General features: G+C 38.4%; 1 protein-coding gene and 1 pseudogene across 50 annotated transcripts in view; both read left to right on the top strand.

Moving 5' to 3' along the window:
• The window catches only part of PBRM1 (polybromo 1), a 130,811-nt gene that overhangs the window by 98,706 nt on the left and 17,344 nt on the right, over positions 1–14,761 (top strand). For all 50 annotated transcript variants that reach the window (XM_084988500.1, XM_084988498.1, XM_084988496.1 and 47 more), the window contains 3 exons: positions 5,162–5,307; positions 8,194–8,351; positions 14,390–14,573. In XM_084988500.1, coding sequence (XP_084844626.1) covers positions 5,162–5,307; positions 8,194–8,351; positions 14,390–14,573 — 488 coding nt within the window. The remainder of the gene's footprint in view (positions 1–5,161; positions 5,308–8,193; positions 8,352–14,389; positions 14,574–14,761) is intronic.
• Positions 10,918–11,628, top strand: LOC146397333 (small ribosomal subunit protein uS8 pseudogene; annotated as a pseudogene).

Genomic DNA, 14,761 nt, shown 5'->3' with positions numbered 1-14,761 from the left:
CCCAGGCTAGGGGTCTAATTGGAGCTGTAGCCACTGGCCTACACCACAGCCACAGCAACGCCAGATCCTTTACCCACTGAGTGAGGCCAGGGATCGAACCCATAACCTCATGGTTCCTAGTCAGATTCATTAACTACTGAGCCATGATGGGAACTCCTGGAATGATTTTAGAATTAACACATGTGCAAAGTGCTTTAACAAAGATTGTACAAAGACATTCCTTATATTCTTCATTCAGCTTCTGCTAACATTAATATCGTATAAGAATCTGAACCAGAACATTAACATTAATACTAATTATTAATCTAGAGACCTCATTCATATTTCCCCTGTTGTCCCACAATGGCCTTTTTTTTTTTCTGTTTTCCTTCCAGTTTTATTGAGATATAATTGACATATAGCAATGTATGAGTTTTAAGGTATACAACATAGTGATTTCACATACATATATCATGAAATGATTACCACAGTTTGATGAGCATCCGTCATCTATTGTAGATACAATATTAAAGAAATAGAAACAAACTTTTTTCCTTATCACGAGAACTGTTAGTACTTGCTCTTTCATACATAATATCCAGCAGTGTTAATTATATTTATCATGTTGTACATTGTCTTGCTATTATTTATTTATTTTTCAACTGGAAGTTTGTACTTTTTTTTTTTTTTTTTTTGTCTTTTGTCTTTTGTCTTTTTTGTTGTTGTTGTTGTTGTTGTTGTTGCTATTTCTTGGGCCGCTCCCGCCGCATATGGAGGTTCCCAGGCTAGGGGTTGAATTGGCGCTGTAGCCACCGGCCTACGCCAGAGCCACAGCAACGCGGGATCCGAGCCACAGTTTGATGAGCATCCGTCTGCAACCTACACCACAGCTCACGGCAACGCCGGATCGTTAACCCACTGAGCAAGGGCAGGGACCGAACCCGCAACCTCATGGTTCCTAGTCGGATTCGGAAGTTTGTACTTTTGACTGCCTTCATCTGGTTCCCTCTCCCCCTACTCCCTGCCTCTGGTAACCACAAATCTTAACTCTTTTTCTGACTTTGTGGGGTTTTTTTTTGTTTTGTTTTGTTTTTTTGTCTTTTTGCTATTTCTTGGGCCGCCCCTGCGGCATGTGGAGGTTCCCAGGCTAGGGGTCGAATCGCAGCTGTAGCCACCGGCCTACACCAGAGCCACAGCAACGCAGGATCCGAGCCACGTCTGCAACCTACACCACAGCTCACGGCAACGCCGGATCGTTAACCCACTGAGCAAGGGCAGGGACCGAACCCGCAACCTCATGGTTCCTACTCAGATTCGTTAACCACTGAGCCACGACGGGAACTCCTGACTTTGTGGTTTTTGAAGTGTAATTGACCTGCAATACTGTGTTAATTCCTGCTGTACGACATAATGAATCAGTATTTCTCTACATTTCAAAATGATGACAAGATAGGTCTAGTTGTCATCTGTCACCATACAAAGATATTATATAATTATTAACTATACCTCACACAGTACATTTCATACTTGTGACTCATTTATATATTTTTTAACTCTTTTTTTCTTTCTTGCTTTTTTCTTTTTTTTCTTTTAGGCCACCCACAGCATATGGAGTTTCCAGGCCAGAGATCAGGTCCTAGCCACAGTTGCAACCTAAGCCACAACTGCGGCAACACCAGATCTTTAACTCACTGTTCCAGGCCAGGGATCAAATCTGTGTCCCACCACTTCAGCAATGCCACCAACTCCATTGCACCACAGGGGAAACTCCATGACTCACTTATTTTATAAAATAAGTGAAATTTTGTATAAAGTTAGTACTTTAAATCAGCAAGGAAGGTGGAATCATGATATTGAAAAAAACTGATAGCCATTTTAAAGAAAAGAAAATAAGCCACCTGAACTCTCCCTCATTTCATATTCCAAAATAAATAAGATAAAAACATTAAAAAAAGAAACATAAGTTGCTAACATAAGTATACTTACTATTAATTTATCTCTAATCTTTTACTCATTTATAAGCTTAGATTCTTTATATGCATAATATAAAGTACAGTAGCCATAAGAAAAAAATTACTTATTTACAATTGACAGTATCAATTAGTTTAATAAAACAGTCTAAGGACTACTATTTTATACTACTATATAAAGAGCTCTTGGAGGAGTTCCTGTCATGGCTCAGTGGTTAATGAACCCAGCTAGGAACCATAAGGTTTTTGGGTTCAATCCTTGGCCTCCCTCAGTGGGTTAAGAATCCGGTGTTGTTGTGAGCTATGGTCTAGGTTGAAGACGTGGCGCAGATCCTATGTGGCTGTATAGCTGCCGGCAGCTATAGCTATAGCTCCTATTCGACCCCTAGCCTGGGAACTTCTACATGCCTTGGATGCAGCCCAAAAAAAAAAAAAAAAAAGCTCAAGGGAAGATATACTAGAAAAATGGGCGGGGGACCAAATCATTTTTAGAAGATGATTCAAAAAATATAGGAAAGTGTGTTAATCTAATAGTTTTTAAAATGCCCAACAAACTGGGGACAAGAGTTCCGAAGACTGGTAGTGATGCAGCCTGGTGTGAGTGTAGAGCATCACATTCTCATTTCCCATCAGTGGTAGGGGATATGCTCCAATAGATACACCAGGAGGTCTCTGGTGGCTTAGTGGGTTAAGGGTCAAGCATTGTCACTGCTGTGGCTCATGTTTGATCCCTGCCCCAGGAACTTCCATATGTTGCGGGCACAGCCAAAAAAAAAAAAAAAAAAAGGTAACACCAAACGGTAACATCAGTGTTGTTTATAAAAGCAAACCCTAGACTAAATCCAAATCCAAATACCTATGAATAGGAATTAAGTTGTCATACATCCATATAATGCAAACTGTGCAGCCAGAAAAAGAGTTAACAGGTTACAGAATGGGATGTGGTTTCAACATTACTCCAAACAGCCAAAAATGTATGTTTATATATATGAATCTATAAACAACATGGAAAGCTATTAAAGTAAACGATGTGGTTATCTCTGGGATTGGATCAAAGAATATTTGTTTTTTCAATTTTATATACTCTAATGTTTGAATTATTTCCAGCGAATGTACTCTTTATATAAGGAAAAAAGTTTTTAAATTGTTAATGTAAAAACTGGAAAAAATGAATTTTTAATATCTTAGGGAAAAAAAATACCTATTTCAGTGTCCTAATAGTGTTATAAGAGAAAAGGAGCTTAGAAAGAGCATGATATTTTTTACATTTTACCAGTATGTCTAGGAATCATAGAGACATTAGTTTTAAAAGAAATATCAGGGGAAGTCATGTGGGAATTAACTTAGTTTTCTTATTATTGTTATTAGCTTTCCTAAGTCCCTAGGACCCTCTCTATTAGTTACCTTTTTTAGTCTCATATCTTTATCTTAATATTGCATGGCCAAAACGTGTTATGCCAAGAGCTCTTTAAAAGAATTTAAAAAAAAGTAAGTTCTTTTTAAATAAAAGAATAACTAGAACAGAACCCACTCCTAAAATATTCTTGGGAGTTCCCTGGTGGTCTTTTGGGAAGATTCAGGGCTTTCCGCTGTGCAGCCTGGAGTCAATCCCTGGTCTGGGAACTGAGATCCCACATTAAGTCACTGCATACTGTGGCACCCCTGCAAAAAAGTGTTCTTAATCTCAGAGCTTATTATGGCTTCCATTCCTTCAAGTGCCCCTCACCCAGCGTATGTGTGGGACTGCTCTTACTATTAAAAATTTCCCAAAAAGAGCATTTCAGCATCACATTTGAAGTCATAAAGATGAAAACTTTGGAGTTGCTGCTGTGTCACAGTAGGTTAAGAATCTGACGTTGCTGCAGTTGTGGCAGGTCACAGCTGCAGCTTGAATTCAGTCCCTAGCCCAGAAACAACCATGTGCTATGGGTGCAGCCATTAAAAAAAAAAAAAAAAAAAAAAAACTAAACATTAAATTATTTGAGCATTCTAAAGGAGTTTTTTTTAAGTTTGAAGTTTTAGATATTCTTGGTCAATGAGATGCAGCAGAAAATTTGAGGCTTCTGGAGTTTCCTCAGCTTTTATATGTTTTAGGGGTAATAAAACACCTAATGCTGTGCTCATCACCTGCTAGATGCCCAGTAAATTATGTTTCTTATTTCCATTAGTCAGAAATATATTTATTTTTCTTTTCCTTTTTTTCCCCAAGACTATATAAAACAACAGTAATGAATGTTAAGTGCTTTTCATGAGCCCAGCAATACTATATGTTTAACATGAATTGTGTTAACAATTGTAACAACTTCATCTGGTGGGCACACTGTCTTCATTTTACAGATAATGAACCTAAGGCATAAGAGGTCAAGTAATTTACCCAATGTCCCAGCAGCCAGTAGGTGACAGACTCTATATAATTTATTCAAAAACAGAATATGTGGGTTTGTCACAGAAACTATATTATTCCTTTCCATGTTGGAATATATCAAAATGATAAAAATTTTAAATCTACCAGTTGTTAATATTAAGAAATTGAGAGCTCAGTAAATGTGGTAAAGAGGCAGCTTTTGTTGAATTTGCTCCATACACCTTATAACAATGAAATGCGGCTGTTTCTGAAAGCTGATAAGTTTTGGTTTTTTGCTGAAGGCTCTGAGAATGGAGGAGGGAAGGAGTGAGGAATAAAAGGACCTTGGAGTAACATTTTTTATGAAAACTAACTAGAAATTTAACTAGATACTGGCGGAGTTCCCACCATGGCTCTGCGGAAACAATCTGACTAGTATCCATGAGGACGTGGGTGTAATCCCTGGCCTCACTTGGTGGGTTAAGGGTCTGCCCTTTCTGTGAGCTGTGGTGTAGGTCGCAGACTCAGCTTGGATCCCACGTTGCTGTGGCTCTGGCGTAGGCTAGCAGCTACAGCTCTGATTAGACCCCTAGCCTGGGAACCTCCATATGCTGCGGGAGCAGCCCAAGAAATGGCAAAAAGACCAAAAAAAAAAAAAAAAAGAAAGAAAGAAAAAAATAATAAAATAAAAGATAAAACTTAGGTGCTGAAACAGGTGGTTTCAGCAACCTGTTCTTTTGGTTTCCTTCTGTGTGTGGTTATTTTTTCTTTTAAGTTGAACTTAAGACAAGTTTGCTTTCTCATCTGACCTCTCTGACTACTCCTTCATGGTCAGCTGCCTGTCTTCAACCAGTTTCCTTTGTCACAGGAGAAAGAAGATGTCCCTGTGGAAATGTCAAACGGTGAGCCAGGTTGCCACTACTTTGAGCAGCTCCGTTATAATGACATGTGGTTGAAGGTTGGTGACTGTGTCTTCATCAAGTCCCATGGCCTGGTGCGCCCTCGTGTGGGCAGGTGAGTGTTATTGAGGTAGAGGGGATGAGGTTGGGTCTGAGAAAGCTGGAGCTAGTAAAAATTCATCACTCTTGAGGATGAAGACAAAAGTCCCTCCCTTGGCAACTTCTTCAACTTCCTCTCACACCACACTGTCCCTACTTACTTATTCAGCCACACTTACATTTCCCTCTTTAAATTCCTCCCATGAGCCTCCCCCTACCATTTGCTGAACTCTCAACCCAGAAATCTCACTGCCTGTTTCATATGTTGAACTCCTTAAGCATAAATTTGAAATAGCTCCTGCAAACTGGGTTGGGTCTCCCTGTTACACATTCTCAGAACACATGTCAAATACTATCAGGCTTCCATACCAGACTTTAAATGCCCTAAGAGTTAGAGACCCTCTGTTTTTGAGCAAAAAGGCAACATAAATCTTTACAGTCCCTGCTCAAAGCATAGTGTATAAGGCTCAAATGTTTGATGAACAAGTAAATGAAAGAAAGTATGGTTGGATAGCACAGAATAACAATAAAGGAGTCAGAGGATGAGCTGGACAGTAGACAGTAGTAGTTAAGGACAATAGTTAGTTCCAAAAGATTTTGGTTTAAGTCCCAGCCCTGCCAGTTTAATGTCCTTTGGCAAATGATTTAGCTCTCTGAGCTTCAGTTTCCTCATTGTATTTGTTTATCAGTTAGTAATTGCACACCTGCTATTTGCCAGGCTCTGAAGACTCACTAGTAAATAAAACAGACAAGTATCCTTAGTCCCATGGATCTTTGTTCTAGTGGGAAAACAATAAACACTACGAATAGTAAAGTATGTATAGTACGTTAGATCCTGATATGTGCTGTGGAAAAAGTAGAGCTAGGTGTGGGCAGTCAGGAGTATCACAGTCAAAGTGAGGAGTTAAAAAACTTTAGGTGGGATGTGTGAAACCTCACTGAGAACTGACAGTTGAGCCAACACTTGAAGAAACCGAGGAAGTGAGTAATGTGAATATCCAGAGAGAAAACCTTTCAGGGAAAGAAAACAGCCATTGGAAAGACCTGAGAGGAGTTCCCGTTGTGTCACAGTGGAAATGAATCCAACTAGTATCCATGAGGATGTGGGTTTGATCTCTGGCCTCGCTCAGTGGATTGGGGATCTGGCATTGCCTGAGTTGTGGTTTAGGTTGCAGACACGGTTCAGATCCAAGTTGCTGTGACTATGGTATATAGGTTGGAAGCTGTAGCTCTGATTTGTACCCTAGCCTGGGAACTTCCATATGCCTCAAGAAGAAGAAAAGACCTGAGAGAGAAGCGTGCCTGGCCCGTTGAAATCAACAGAGCTTGTTACAAGGAGAGTGAGCTATGCGTAAGTTAGGAGATATGAGAGCCAGGGAATACAGAGCCGATCTTGCAGGCCTCAGAAACCTTCGGCCTTTACTGAATTAAATGAAATACCATTGGATAATTTAAGCACAGAAGTGAAATCTGGAAGTTCCATTGTGACTTATCACGTCAAAGACCCAGTGCCGTCACTGCTTCGGCTCAGGTCACTGTTGTGGCAGGGGTTCAATCCCTGGCCCATGAACTTCTGCATGCTGCAGACGTGGCCAAAAAAAAAAAAAAAAGAAGTGACATCTGACTTAGGTCTCAGAAAGTTTGCCATGTGCATTGATTGTTAAGAAGAGACTGAAGGAGTTCCTGTCGTGGCGCGGTGGTTAACGAATCCAACTAGGAACCATGAGGTTGCGGGTTCGGTCCCTGCCCTTGCTCAGTGGGTTAACGATCCAGCGTTGCTGTGAGCTGTGGTGTAGGTTGCAGACGCAGCTTGGATCCCGAGTTGCTATGGCTCTGGTGTAGGCCCGTGGCTACAGCTGCGATTCGACCCCTAGCCTGGGAACCTCCATATGCTGCGGGAGTGGACCAAGAAATAGCAAAAAAAAAGAAGAGACTGAAGAGTCAAAGGTAGAAAAGCAAAGAGATCTGCTGGGAAGCTATGGCAGAAATGATGGTGGCTCAGGCCAGTAGTCAGATTCTATTCTGCAAAGTAGTCCGATCCTGTTTTGAAAGATTAAGAAGATGTAGAGTCCAAAAGAGATAGAGGAGTCAAAAGTGACCTCTGCATTTTGGCCTGAGGAACTGGAAAGGTGGAGTTACTGAGAAGAGGATGCTACTTCATCTCTGAAACCATGAGACTATGGGACAATAATGGTGATAATTTTATGGTGTGGTTGTAAGGAATGGTACAGTATCTTATACAGAACAGTCAGATGTTAACTTTTTATGTTTTTTAGAGTGATGGTATCTGGCTTTCATCAGATCCTTGTGGCTAAAGGGGTATTAGATCTTGACCTTCAAAAAGGTCATGAACCATGGCCTTAAGGCCTCTGTTACTCCTCTGATCTGATGCCAAATATTGGTGGTCTGTGTGTTTATTCATCTCCCAAGTCCAATGATAGATGTTTAGCACATCAGGAAGAAAACCTGGGAGTTAGCTTAAACTTTTAAGTTGTATGCCTTGGTATTAATGTTAAAAACAATTTTTCTGGGGGTTCCCACTGTGGTCCAGCGGGCAGAGTATCCACATTGCTGCAGCTGTGGCAAGGGTCACAGCTGTGGCTCAGATTTGTTCTCTAGCCCAGGAACTTCCAAATGTCACATGTGCAGCAAAACAATAACAAGAGTTTCTCCCCCTCAGATGAGTAGCCAAATGTTCAGTTCTCTTTTCCCAAGTATCTTCTCATACTTGAAGGGGAAAATAATCAAGGAATTTGTCTTATCAAAACAGCCAATGAAAGTTCTGTAAATAGTATGTTTCATAAAGTTTTTTATAACAGAATTTTTGTTAAATTAGTCCTTCAAGAATAAAATCCATCAGAACTCTATTTTAATGAAATTTCTCCATTTTTTTCCCTCTAAGAATTGAAAAAGTATGGGTCCGAGATGGAGCCGCATATTTTTTCGGCCCCATCTTCATTCACCCAGAAGAGACGGAACATGAGCCCACAAAAATGTTCTACAAGAAAGAAGTGTTTCTGAGTAATCTGGAAGAAACCTGCCCCATGACATGTATTCTGGGTAGGTATTTATGCTTTTCATTTAATCACATTCATTCCACAATTGATTGGATAGTTCTTCTGTCCTGGGCACTGTTCTAGGCTCTAGGTTTACAGCAATAAACAAACCAAAATCTCTGCTCTCAGGGACTTACAGTGGAGCAGAGGCGGGGGAGTCAGTAAATAAATTAACATTAAATATATCAAACATTAGGTAGGAATTAGGGCTGTGAATCAGAATAAAGCAACACAAGGGAAATTTTTAAAATTAAATTTTTTCAATCCACAATTTACATTTAATAACTTATCTTGTAGTAAATAAGACTCACGTAGATACCCACTAAAAAAACAAAGACAAAAACCCCCACAAAAATATAAGAAAATTATCAAGAGAAATTGAAGAAATGAATGAAGTGATCTGTTACAGTTTCAGCAAAATCCAGCAGGTTTTGATAAAGTTTTTATCCCTTAATAAATGAAGTTTCCTAAACACTTTTCTTTTCCCTATCTTTTGAGGCCTGGTAGGAACCCAAAGACAACACATCCGTTCCAGGGTCACCAATCATTTACTCGTCAGCTATGAGCAGAGTTTTTACCTTTTCCAGATCTCTAATTTTTTTTTATTTTATTTTTATTTTATTTTATTATATTTATTTATTTATTTTGGCCTTTTTAGGGCCACACCTGCGACATATGGAAGTTCCCAGTCGAGGAGTCAAATCAGAGCTTCAGCTGCCAGCCTACCAAAGCCACAGCAATGCCAGGTCTGAGTCACATCTGAGACCTATACCACAGCTCATGGCAATGACAGATCCTTAACCCACTGAGCAAGGCCAGGGATCGAACCCACATCCTCAAGGATACTAATCGGGTTTGTTACCACTAAGCCACAATGGGAACTCCTCCAAATTTCTATTTTTCCTTCTATAAAATATGGAAAATCCTAACTGTCCCTTTTCTGAATTGAAAAGCTTTTGATTATATAAGTAAAGTGCTATGTAAGTCCAATGTAGTGATAATAATTAATAGCTATTTTAATCATCTAATACACACATACATATATATACTTTTTTTTTTTTTTTTTTTTGCTGCACCCCTGACATATGGAAGTTCGTGGGGCAGGGATCAAACCCACACCACAGCAGCAGCTCAAGCTGCTGCAGTGACAATTCCAGATCCTTAACCTCCGCATCACAAGAGAACTTCCTCTCTTTAATGTTCTTTACCATTATCGTTTATTAATAGAATATTGAAAATAGTGTCCTGTGCAAGCAAGACCTTGTTGTTTATGTTTCTGACCTGTTTTTACATGTTTTGCTTATAAATGTTTATAAATTTATAATTTTGCTTTATAAATGTTTAATTTACTAAATTTTGAACTGTGAACACTTCTGTTAAAGTCCAGAGCAAAATAGGAATGTCTTTATCACTCCTATTTAACATTGTTCTGAGGGTACTAATCAGTGTAGTTAGAAGTAAGAAGCAGAAATCTCAGGTAAGGAAATTGAGGAGATGAAACTTCAAGAGAATCAACCAAGAACCATGGCACATAATAAGAGAAATAAGATGGTTGAGTGTAAAGTTAGTAATAAATTATTTGCCTTAAAAGATTCAGTATTGGAGCTCCTGCTGTAGCACCATGGAATCAGCAGCATCTTGGGAGCACTGGATGCACGTTCGATCCCTATTCTGGCATAGTGGGTTAAGGATCTGGCATTGCTGCAGCTGCAGCTTAGGTCACAACTGTGGCTCAGATCTGATCCCTGGCCTGAGAGCTCCATATGCCGTGGGACAGCCAAAAAAGGGAAGAAAAAAAAAGGTTCAATTATAATAAGAAGATAAAATTACCTTGGGATAAATTTAGCAAGGTATGTGCCACATCTATATAAAGAAAGGCTTTTTAGTGCTACTTTTAATGCATTTAAAAGAGAATGCTTGAACAAATAGAATAACATACCATATGCTGAAATCTCAATGGGGAGTTCCCTAGTAGCTCAGTAGGTTAAAGATCCAGCATTGTCACTGTTGTGCGGTTTTGATCCCTGGCCCAGGAACTTTCACATGTCTTGAGTGTGGACCAAAAAAAATTATGTCTCAACATCATAGAAATGTTCATTCTCCCTATATTAATTTTTAGTGTGATCTTAATAGATATAACAATGGAAATTTTCTTGTGAGGAAGTTGGGACTAAATAAACTGATTTTTTAAAAAATCATGTTAAGAAAAATCGTGAAAATTGTGAAAAGTGTAGTGAGGGGAGTTTCTGTCTTTACAGATATTAAAACATAACACTATAATAATTAAAATTATTTATATGATATATGAGTAAACCAATTATTTGAACAGAATAGAAAGTTTGGCAGTAGATCCAAATATAATTTATGATAAAGATGGCATCCCAGGTAAGTGAGGAAAAATTGACTTTTTTCTCTAAGTAGTATTTAGAAATTAGATAGACGTTTAGAAAAAGTAAAATTGTATCCGTCTCTGACATCAACTTCCAAATAAATTCCCAGGTAAATCACAGGCTTAAATGAACGTAAAATGAAGCAGCAAAAATACCAGAAAGAATGACGGGAAAGAAACTTTTATAACCTTTGACATAAAACTCAGAACCCATGTAAGAAAGATTTCTAAATTCAACTGCATAAATGTTTAAAATGTTTGCATAACCAAAACTGGCAGAATCAAAGACCAGTGACAACTTCGGGAAAGTATTTGCAATGTGTATCATTAGAAAAAGATCAGATTGCTCTTTCTGCCATCTCCGTGCCACCGTAATGGTGTGCATGAATGTCCTGGCTGATGCCCTCAAGAGCATCAACAATGCCGAAAAGAGAGGCAAATGACAGGTTATTAGGCCATGCTCCAAAGCCATTGTTAGGTTTCTAACTGTGATGATGAAACATGGTTACATTGGCGAATTTGAAATCATCAGTGATCATAGAGCTGGACAGATTGTTGTGAACCTCACAGGCAGACTAAATAAGTGTGGAGTCATCAGCCCCAGGTTTGATGTGCATCTTAAAGATCCAGAAAAAATGGCAGAATAACCTGCTCCCGTCCCATCTGTTTGGGTTCATTGTACTTAAAGCCTCAGCTGGTATCATGGACCATGAAGAAGCAAGACAGAAACATACAGAAAGGAAAATCCCTGGATTCTTTTTCTAGGGATATAATATATACGTGCAAATAAAATGGCTCAGTGGGAAAAAAAAAAGATCAGATTTCCCTCATACATGAAGGGCTCCTATAAACAATTAGAAAAAAAGATCAACATCCAATAGGGAAGTGGGCAGAGATCAAGAGAAGAGAGGGAAGTTACCAGTGGTTCCTAAAAAATGCACCACCTCAGCCAGTAGAGAAATGCAAATTAAACTACCCAGATGCTGCTTTTTTTTTTTTTTGTAATTACCTATCAAATTGTCAAAGATATGTATGTTTATTAATAATTGACAAGAATAGAGGGAAATGCATTCACCCCCCTTATGGTGGATTTATAAATTAGCATAACTTGTATGGAAGATAATTTGATAGTACCTATAAAAATTGAAGCACACAAGACACAGGTTTGACCCTGGCCCAGTGCAGTGGATTAAGAATCCAGCATTGCCGTGGCTGTGGTATAAGTCACAGCTGCAACTCAGATTCTATCCCAGGACTGGTAACTTCCATATACTGTGGGTGTGGCAAACAAATAAATAAATAAATAAATATTAAAGTATACATACCCTTTGACCTAGCTTTTGTACTTCTAGAAATTTCTCCTCCAGCATATTCATCCATGTGCAAATTGATATGTCTTAAATTATTTATGTCAACATTGTTTTGCTTCAGTGGGAGAACAAAAATTTGGAAGCAACCTAAATATCCATCAGTAGGAACTAGTTGAATAAATATATATTAATACCAGTAGTGATCCTCAAGATAGATTATTTTACAATAAAATTTAGGTGTAAATATAAGTGATATACTACTATTTACTATTGGTACGTTGGGGGTAAAACATACATAACATGAAATGCAACATTTTAACCATTTTTAATTGGATGATTCAGTGACATTCAGTCCATTGACAGTATTGTACAACCATCACTATTACCCATTTCTAGAACTTTTCATCATCCCAAATAGAAACTCTATACCCAATAAGCAATAACTACCCATTTCTGCCTCTCCCAGCCCCTGGTAAGCTATTTTACTTTTTGTCTCTATGAAATTTGTCTTTTCTAGGTACCTTATACAGGTAGAATCATTCAAAATTTGTCCTTTTCTCTCTGATTTAACATAAATAAAAAATTCGCAAGGTTCATCCATGATGCAGAATCTATCAAAATTTTACCCCTTTTTAAGGCTGAAAAATATTTTATTGTATGTATATATAACATTTATCCATATGTTGAGGGACATTTGGGCAATTTCTATGTACCTTTTGGCCATTTTAGATAATACTGCTGTGAACATTGGTGTATGAGTATCTGTTTGAATCCATGCTTTCAGTTCTTTTGAATATTTACCTTAAAGTAGAATTGCTAGATGATATCATAACTGTTTAACTTTTTAAGAAACTACTAAACTGTTTTCCAAACCATCTGCACCATTTTTCATTACCAACATTGATATACAAGGGTTCCAGTTTCTCCACATCCTTACCAACACTTTCTTTCCTGAGAGGTTTGTTTGCTTTTTGGCCTTTTTTCCTTTAGAATGACCATCCTAATGGATGTCAAGTGGTATTTCATTTCAGTTTTGATTTGCATTTCTCTAATGATTTATGATGTTGAGCATCTTTTCACAAGCTTTTTGTAGAAATGTCTATTCAGATCCTCTGCCTATCTTTCAATTGACTTATTTGTCCTGTTATTGTTGATTGTGGGGGTTCTTTATATATTCTGAATACTAAACTGTTTTTTTTTGGGGGGGTTGCCTTTTAGGGCTGCACTTACAGCATATGGAGGTTCCCAGGCTAGGAGTCCAGTCGGAGCTACAGCTGCCAACCTACGCCATAGCCACAGCAATGTGGGATCTGAGCTATGTCTGTGACCTACACCATAGCTCACAGCAATGCCAGATCCTTAACCCACTGAGTGAGGCCAGGGATCAAACCTGCAACCTCATGGTCCCTGGCCGGATTCGTTTCCACTGCTCCACAATGGGAACTCCGGGATACTAAACTCTTACCAGAGATGTAATTTGTAAATATTTTCTGTTGTTTCAGGTGTTGTCTTTTCACTTTGTGTCCTTTGGAGCACTAAAGTTTTTAGTGTTGACGAAGTCTAGTTTATCTTTATTTTCTTTGGTTGCTTCTGATTTTGATGTCACATTTATGGAACTATTGCCTAATAGAGGGTCATAAAGATTTATACCTCTATTTTTCTTTTAGGGTTTTACATTAAGATCTCTGATCCATTTTAAGTTAACTTGTGTATTTGTTACATGGTAGGCTTCCAGCATCATTGTTTTGCATGTGGAAATCTAGTTGTCCCGGTACTATTAAAGAGACTGTTCTTTCCCCACTAAATTGTCTTAACATTCTTGTCGAAAATCATTTACCCATAGAAACCCAATTATATGGGTTTATTTCTTTTTTTTTTTTTTTTTTTTTTTTTTTTTTTTGTCTTTTTGCCTTTTTTCTAGAGCCACACCTGCGGCATATGGAGGTTCCCAGGCTAGGGGTCTAATCAGAGCTGGTAGCCACCAGCCTACACCAGAGCCACAGCAACGCGGGATCCAAGCTGCGTCTGCAACCTACACCACAGCTCACAGCAACACTGGGTCCTTAACCCAGTGAGCAAGGGCAGGGATCGAACCCTCAACCTCATGGTTCCTAGTCGGATTCGTTAACCACTCCACCATGATGGGAACTCCAATGAGTTTATTTCTTGACTTAATTCTATTCCATTGATCTAGATATCTGTCCTTATACCTTTGTATACCTTTTAAATCTTCTAACTTTTGAATCATATGACTATATTAATTTAAAAATAATACAAATTAAAAATAATTGTTAGCTATGACCACAATTTACTCTTTAATTTCTCTCCAATGTTCTCTTTCAGGAAAGTGTGCTGTGTTGTCATTCAAGGACTTCCTCTCCTGCAGGCCAACTGAAATACCAGAAAATGACATTCTGCTTTGTGAGAGCCGCTACAACGAGAGTGACAAGCAGATGAAGAAATTCAAGGGACTGAAGAGGTTTTCACTCTCTGCTAAAGTGGTAGATGATGAAATTTATTACTTCAGGTAAACCTGAAAAACTAAGGAAGAAAGAGCACTTCAGCTCCTAATAGTAAAACTGACATCAAAATAGCATAGTCTAGGATAGGTTTTTTGTTTGTTTGTTTTTCATTAGGTCTGAAACTAGAGCTGTGCATTTCAAATAGAAAATATTAATTCAATTAAAGATTAAAGGAAAATCCTCAGAATATCCT

The sequence above is a fragment of the Sus scrofa genome, chromosome 13, assembly GCF_054392235.1.
Source record: "Sus scrofa isolate SSC_HxYL_T2T_F1_AM1 chromosome 13, Sscrofa_HxYL_maternal_Yorkshire_Landrace_v2.0, whole genome shotgun sequence".
Classification (NCBI taxonomy): domain Eukaryota; kingdom Metazoa; phylum Chordata; class Mammalia; order Artiodactyla; family Suidae; genus Sus; species Sus scrofa.
The sequence above is the reverse complement of the archived record's forward strand: the minus strand, read 5'-3'. Positions and strand labels throughout refer to the sequence as shown.